The sequence below is a fragment of the Umbelopsis ramanniana genome (assembly GCF_025399195.1).
Source record: "Umbelopsis ramanniana AG unplaced genomic scaffold K450scaffold_34, whole genome shotgun sequence".
In the NCBI taxonomy this organism is placed as follows: domain Eukaryota; kingdom Fungi; phylum Mucoromycota; class Umbelopsidomycetes; order Umbelopsidales; family Umbelopsidaceae; genus Umbelopsis; species Umbelopsis ramanniana.
Genome location: NW_026252120.1, coordinates 237730 through 245013, shown reverse-complemented (window position 1 = coordinate 245013; position 7284 = coordinate 237730). Strand labels below are relative to the sequence as shown.

Genomic DNA, 7284 nt, shown 5'->3' with positions numbered 1-7284 from the left:
AAAGGTCTTTCATTTCATTTGTAAAGCATCTGCTTTGAATAATACAAGTATGAATTGATTGTAAAGAATTTGTAATAATGGTAGTGAAAGTTTGAAGGTATCGCCGCACAATGTTTCTCTCCCATTTTTTCGCCATCAATTTACTCTCCCGTTTTTCGCCTCTCGTTTTACTCTCCCTTTCGTTTTTTCGCCATCAGTTTACTCTCCCATTTTGTTCTATTGTTTTTTTTTTTTTATCATCAACTGTTACTCTCCCCTCTTTGTCTTCTATTTCTTTTTTTTTATCACTCACATTTTCTCATCCAATCTTTTTTCTCTTTGTCTTTTGTTCTTTTCTCTTTAGTTCTTGTATCTTTGTTCTTTTCTCTTTTTTTCTTTCATCTTTTTGTTCATTTTTTTTTCTTTCTCTTCTTCTCTTAAATCATTATTTATCTAGCTACATTCTATACTAAGTTTTCTACTCTAATTACAATTCTCGTCTTCATTTTTTCTCTCCCGTTTTGAAAAGAGCCAAGCCTTGTATCTATTGTCTAAAGACGGTATTAGTAGCTGATCATCAACACTATGTCCAGTCGACTAATAGGATCTTACGATGATTGCGATATATAATCAGCAAATCCATATATTTGATGTAATGAAATACATCTTTGACCGTTTACATTTGCGTATTTAGTGGGCTGTTTAGTCGTTTTTAAGGTAATTGCTGGGACGGTTTTGGTGGAACTGACTACGCTTAACGGTTTCTGAATAGAACTTTTGTTTGGTGTATTTGAGTGTTTCGTTTGATTGTACGTGGATGATTTGGCCGGATATTGGGACTCTTGTATGGGGTGATTGTAGAGTCATTTTTTGGTGAATTGGCCACATACACCAGTTCTTGAGTAGAACTTTGAATGTTTATGTAATGATTGATGATTAGTTGATGGATGCGCGCGTGTTTTGCCAACTGTTAGGGCTCTGGTTTATGGTGTTTGTAGAGACATTTTGGGATAGTTGGCCACGTATATTGCTCCTTGAATGGACTTTGGACGTTTGTTAGATTTTACGGTATATGTCTATAATGAAAGAACTTTCTTAATAACTTACTTTTGTTCTTTGGGATGTGAACGTAGAAAGTCGACCAGAAAGTTACGTTTGGTAGGCATCGAAATTTCACGATGTATGCCTATGAATAATGGGTGGCCTTGGCAACTTTGCTCTGTTCTTGGGGGGTATGAACGTAAAAGTTGACCGGAAAGTCCTTGGATAGCCCTGATTTATGGTTTTGTGTGATGTTCAGGGTCCATTGAGATGGCCGATATTGAGGGGGTTGCGGCCAAAATAAGTTGAATGAAGTGGTAGGCTTGACTCATTTTCTGGAAAGCTCATGTAATGAAGGGTGTTTATGAGCGTTTTTTCGGGAGGAGGAAGCGGTTTTTGGCGGTTTGTAGGGCCTTGTAGAGTGTGTACCTGAGAGGGTAACTTGGTAACACTTTGAAAACAATTTTTTAAAAAGCTTAAGTCCTCGAGCTTCCTCCTCCCCTATATTAGCCTACCGATATGACTTTGAGGATGGATAAACGGTTTGGCATAGATGTTTTATTTTAGCATTTAAGGCCCGCGATGACCTCACCATGGAGCAAAGCATGATGGTTAACAGGTGTGCATAGTTTGCATGAACCTCTTTGTAGGTCAGCTCCCGGAGCGGAGTATGAAAACTTCACGGCGAGCGACCTTGTAAGGGCCAGGTAATAGGAGGATAACTGGCAAATTCATGATGCTGCCGCCTTTCAAGTTGTGACCAAAGCAAAAGAAAAGAAAAAGCTTCATTTAAAATTACAGGTTGTAATAAATTTTTTGTGTGATTTTCTTTTATCCTTTTTTGAACGTATAATTTGCACCGCTTTGGTAGTCTTTGGCACTGACCACATCAACTGCAAATACATGAAAAAGTGATGTGGCCATTACAAAGATGGTCTCTACTTGTTTTTTGAGAATTGAAAGGTAGTTAATTATTTGCTTCAGCAGCTCGATGGCCGCTAGATTTGGGTTGGCATGAATAGTGACATGTTCAGATAAATACTTTGAATGCTCTTGTGCATGGGTTGCAAAAACAAAACCACATACTTTGGAGATTCTTTTTTTTTCAATAGGTGCAGCTACTTTTCATTATGGCTATGTGCTATAAAATAGAAGAAAAGGTATTATAACTGAGAACTTATTATCGAATAAGGTATAAAAGCATCACCAAGCAACGCGCTGGTACCTGAAATGTGATATGATACATATGTTGTTTATTTTATTGGGGATTTGTACAACTTTCTAAAATACATATAGGCTGAGAACAGGGCTGCTTTTGGCATTTTTCATTGGCATTACATGCGATTGATTGGACTGTGTTGCATCGGGTAAGTGGGAAAGATTGCACGAGGAGCGGTTTTCTTTGCTTGCTTTGTGCTTGCAGTCTTGGTAGAAGAGGCAGAGGCACCGGATGTAGAGCTTGCAGAGGACTTGGAAGTGTGCTTGAAGAAAGGCATGTTGCTTTGAAGGAACTAGAATTTGTTTTTGATGGATGGAATGATATCTCAAAGTTTGACGTCTATAGCCATTATATAGTATTCCTCGTTTGCCAAGTGCGTAGTGCGTGCATCTATGCCAACATGCTTGGGCGATATTTCAATCGCCGACAACTTGGCCCTTGGCATTGGCACCTTTCTTGTGTAGTACAAACTGCCTGCCGGACCCATAGTACCAAACTGGCGCCTTGAAGAAAACTGTTTGTTCCTGATGAAGTTTTGGGCCATTGATGTGGGTATATAAAGACCAATTTTTCTTAGGCGCAACAGATACGGAATTAGTCTACCATCTTGATCGCATGTTGATATAAATCAATCAGAACCGAATTCAAGACTTGGGATGATGTTTCCAAGTAAAGAGACAAGATAGGTAGGGTATGAAAAAACTGTGCAGGAATACGATAAACGTTTCCGTACGATAGCAGACTTTAAGTAATCATGGTTATACACATATATTTCATTTTTGATTCGCAAAAGGGTGTAGATAGTAAGATAACATTGGAATGGAATATATCACAAAAAGCAAAATGCAATACAGAATTATTAGTAGAGCCACATAGAGTTGACTTTAAATGAGGGCAGTAAACGAAGCAGCTTTTAGCAAAAGGAATCGATTCCTTTACAAGGAAATGTCTATTTTTTGGAGGAAGATGTGGCCTTTTGACTCTTCCCGTTTTCGTTTTGCTGAGCCTCTTGCTCCTTCTCTTTCAAGGATTTTTCAATCCATTCGTTAACATCCAGTCTCCACAGAGTCTCACGGCTATAGTAACCGGTCTTCTTCACCTCAACCTTCTGGAATCCATATTTGGTGCTCAAAATGGTGGCTGCATGCTTCTGCAATTCGTCAGTGGTGGCAAAAAGGTACTCGATCTTGTGCTGATGAGCCCAAAGAATGGCACGCTTGATAAGGATGCTAGCAAGGCCATGGTTTTGGTATTCGGTCTTGATAGCCAAACGCTGCAGACTAGCCTCATTCTTCTTGTGTGCTTTGAACAGGACGACGTTGTCGGGAAGGGGTACAACCTTACGGTAAAGACCAATGGCAGCGTTGTGTCCGCTTACAACACAGAAACTGATCAAGTCGTCGACCTTAGCAACGGCACTGAATACTTTGAACAACCATGAACTTTCATCTACTGCAGGTTCAACCGTTTCGGGGGTCTTAGCAGCAGCCTTGATGGGTTCTGCATAGTATTTATCCAACTTGTCAACTTGAGAATGGTTCAAACCAATACATCCAACTACATTGTCGTCCACAGTGAGGACCCAGAAATGTGAATCATTCTTCTCGCCTTCAACCGGCTTGACTTTAGTGACCTTCTTGTCCCCTTCTACGGTTTCCTCGGTGTTGAATCCAAGATAGAATTGTTGAATATCTCCCATGTCATTTGCCAATCCATGTTCAATTCGAGCTGAGATCACCATCTTGTCAACATACCAAATAATGGCTACCAATCCGAGCGCAATACTAGCTATGACCAGAAAGATCTTGATGCCCAGCATGAACTTCCCGGAGAGCTCCAAGTGTAGTATAGCTTTAGGGATCTCGATATATGCAAATGTAGATGCCATAAGCCAGAATATGATAATTGAAGGTGATTTCAACCGGGCGTAGATCCCCTCCGGAACGAGATTAAGGTACGTGGAGTAGAAGGCGTACTGAACAAACCTTTGATCGACCCGCTGAGAATACGTTCGAATGGCGACTTGGGGTTCCTTTCCTTGTGGAGGTTGGGTGGGAATGTTTTTACCCTTACCGACAGTTACCTCAGGAGTGGACATTGTGAAAGGAGAGAAGGAATGAACGAAAGAGATCGATTATGGAACGAGCCAACTATGTTCTTGAAGGGTTGGCACATAAATTTTAAAGGCGGAGTCGGATGTCCAAATTAAGTCCCACCATTTAGGCTCACTACACGTGCGCCCAATGATTGGCTGGCCGTTCTTTCATGATGGACTCGAATGCGTTGAGGTTAATAGGCACATGGTAAAATGTGATAGAAGAGTTTGAAGCTGTGTAGATATTGATGAAGCTAAAAGACAGCATTCATAGATAGTTGTAAACGTATATTGTTGTCCAATAAGATGATTTATACAACTCATTATCATATTGTGGTCCAATAGTGGATAATAACTCTGAAACGTGGAGCGGGATGATGTTGCCTTTCGTAACAGAAGCACAATGGGAATTCCAATCAACCTCCGTGCCCGGTATTTGGCGGTGGCTTGCTTTGGATCGACTAATCTTTTTTTTTTTTTTTAAACCATTTATTTTAAAAAATAATCAATATGAAACAAAAACTTGGCCTGAGCGCTTTGGCAATCATGACTGAAACAACTTGGCAACGTGTAGGAGGGTCTTTTCGTCGCCATACTGAGCTAGTAGTTGAAGACCAACTGGCCATCCGTCCACAGTCGATTTTCCAGCAGGAACAGTGATTGCAGGGATTCCAGCCAAGCTAGCAGGAACAGTCATAACATCGTCAATAAACCCATCGACAGATTTGACGCTGGTATGTTGCGTCGGGTCATCCACCTCAGGAATACATTTTGAGATCAACGGCGCAGTAGAAATGGCTCCAGGAGTAATGATAGCATGCACCTTGCTGGTATTGCTGAGATCCGCCACTGCATCGTCTAATAATGGGTTGGGCATACAAAACACATTGTTGAAATCGGTCTGTACAAGTCGTCGGATTTTCTGGGCTGGCAAAAAGTGATCTTCGTAGTGTCTGCAAAGGTCAAATCTGTTTAGTTATGGTGGTAGTGTGAATACCTCATCCAATCCTTGAATGCGGAAATGATCTATACCCTGCTGACAGCGCAAACGTGCCCATCATAATACGGCGTTTTACTTCTGCTCCAAGTCCCTCAGTTCTGGCATCAGCATACAATAAATCTGATGTTGTCGTCTCAGCGGTGTGACCTTGAAAACCAGAAAGTGTTATAGTCAAGCCCTATCAACAATGCTATTGAACTCGATTATCAACTGACCGTATCTCATTCCATCGTATCGTGCCATATTGGAGCTAGCTTCAGCCAAAGCCAGAATGTAATAGGCTGGTAGTGCATACTGAGTATTTGGTAATGAGATAGGGACAATGGTAGCTCCCAACTTTTGTAATTTCTGAATTCCCATGCGCCATATCTCCATGATAGACTCGTCCAACTCCTTTACTCTGTATTCCTATGGTTTGGCTTATGCTTAGCTACCACATATAACCATACATCTTTCACAAAATGATACACTTAATGCTTACCTGAGGAACACCGATTCGCACGCCTTTCAAACTATCAGGGTCCATAGTATCGTAACAGTCAGCATACTCTTGCTGAATTCTTTCTCTCATAGATGGTAACATAGATGTTGGGTCTTGTTTATCGTACTTTGACAGTAAATCTGGTGACGAAACAATTCGTTAATGCCTTTTTCTACACAAACCCGCAATGCAAAGGCCGGTACCGTAAATCAGTTCGGCATCGTGAGTATCCTTGGCCAATATACCGACTGTGTCAAGAGAGTTGGCGTACGCTATGAGGCCCCTTCTTGAAATGCGACCGTAAGAAGGCTTAAATCCTACGATTCCACAGTATGACGCAGGCAGCCGAACAGAGCCACCAGTATCTGATCCCAAAGCACTATACACAAATGATGGACAGTTGTGAATTAGAAACCAATGCAGACTTCAGGTTTCAACACTCCCCACCCTCCACTTACGCAAAGCATAAATCTGCCGCGACTGCTGCTGCACTTCCACCAGAACTTCCACCCGCTGATCGTTGATGGGAAGGAAGTGACTCCAAGGAAAAGTGAAAATGTCCATCCGTGTTTTTGGGGTTATTAACATGGCCGAAATGACTATGTACATTGTGTGATCTGTTCGGTAATCATATCTGTTAAGCTAACTTTGGAGGTCCAGTGTTGGTTCTTTCATGAAGGTGAGAGCTTACCCCATTCCAAACTGATCCAGGTTGCATTTTGCAACAATTAGGGCACCAGCGTCACGTAATAATTTCACAACGGTGGCATCGTATGGAGACTCAAAATCTAACCTTCTCGTTAGGTTTTCATACGACAGTGAAAATTTTGCATGAATCCAATAGAGGTAGGCTTACCTTCCAGCATTTTCGACCCACACGTCGTCGTCATACGTTCTGTACATATATTGTCTTTAATCGCTATTGGTACACCATCTACAACACTTTTGGCTTGTCCTAGAGTGATAGGATGTTCAGTGGAGACATCGACGGAATTTTTTAAAATGGACTGCATGAACAAGCACCACGGTCTAAACATACCTTTAAACCATCGCGTCTGCGCTTCACTTGCTTGTTGTTGGAGATAATCCTTGTCTTCAACACTGATATATGCATTAATAGCCTTTCCTCGGTCTTTGATATTTCCCCAGCATTCCTTCAGGACATCATTCGCGTCTGCTTGATGCGTGTTGCGAAGTTTATTGAGCTAAGGAGAGTAAGTCAGTATATGAGAGGGCAGTGAAATGGTCGAAATAGTGAGGAACTTACCTCGGCTATGGTAGAAAGGGTCCGTATTCTCGCAGAAAGGGTGGGCTTCAGCCGCCTACAAAACTGATTGCCAACGGTGTTGACATTCATTGCTTGTCGAATGAACCCAAAAAAAAATAATGTCTGAACAATTAAAAGCTGCAAAATTTCCACGATACACTTCCACTCTGTCACAATGCAAACTTTTGAACCGTACTGATGC

At 41.4% G+C, this 7284-nt stretch overlaps 5 protein-coding genes across 5 annotated transcripts; 1 reads left to right on the top strand and 4 right to left on the bottom strand.

Moving 5' to 3' along the window:
- Positions 1-566, top strand: K450DRAFT_245128 (uncharacterized protein). The gene has a single exon (XM_051589698.1). The coding sequence runs from the start codon at positions 111-113 to the stop codon at positions 450-452; it is 342 nt and encodes a 113-aa protein (XP_051443921.1). The 5' UTR covers positions 1-110; the 3' UTR covers positions 453-566.
- Positions 503-1627, bottom strand: K450DRAFT_245119 (uncharacterized protein; the record flags this gene model as incomplete). Its single annotated transcript, XM_051589697.1, has 7 exons — positions 503-523; positions 592-820; positions 870-887; positions 982-1022; positions 1087-1165; positions 1193-1342; positions 1613-1627. 6 exons carry the CDS (start codon positions 1625-1627, stop codon positions 734-736), a joined length of 390 nt encoding a protein of 129 aa, XP_051443920.1. The 3' UTR covers positions 503-523; positions 592-733.
- A 716-nt stretch (positions 1628-2343) lies between these two features.
- Positions 2344-2688, bottom strand: K450DRAFT_245117 (uncharacterized protein). The gene is given in 2 exon segments (XM_051589696.1): positions 2344-2524; positions 2537-2688. 1 exon segment carries the CDS (start codon positions 2514-2516, stop codon positions 2355-2357), a length of 162 nt encoding a protein of 53 aa, XP_051443919.1. The 5' UTR covers positions 2517-2524; positions 2537-2688; the 3' UTR covers positions 2344-2354.
- A 303-nt stretch (positions 2689-2991) lies between these two features.
- K450DRAFT_245116 (uncharacterized protein) lies at positions 2992-4390 on the bottom strand. Its single transcript, XM_051589695.1, has one exon. It carries the CDS (start codon positions 4335-4337, stop codon positions 3189-3191), a length of 1149 nt encoding a protein of 382 aa, XP_051443918.1. The 5' UTR covers positions 4338-4390; the 3' UTR covers positions 2992-3188.
- A 391-nt stretch (positions 4391-4781) lies between these two features.
- K450DRAFT_245111 (uncharacterized protein) lies at positions 4782-7284 on the bottom strand. The gene is made up of 9 exons (XM_051589694.1): positions 7083-7284; positions 6672-7020; positions 6507-6603; positions 6274-6432; positions 6019-6194; positions 5816-5955; positions 5550-5742; positions 5367-5481; positions 4782-5287 (listed from the first exon to the last, which is right to left on the bottom strand). The coding sequence occupies exons 1-9, from the start codon at positions 7170-7172 to the stop codon at positions 4879-4881; spliced, it is 1728 nt and encodes a 575-aa protein (XP_051443917.1). The 5' UTR covers positions 7173-7284; the 3' UTR covers positions 4782-4878.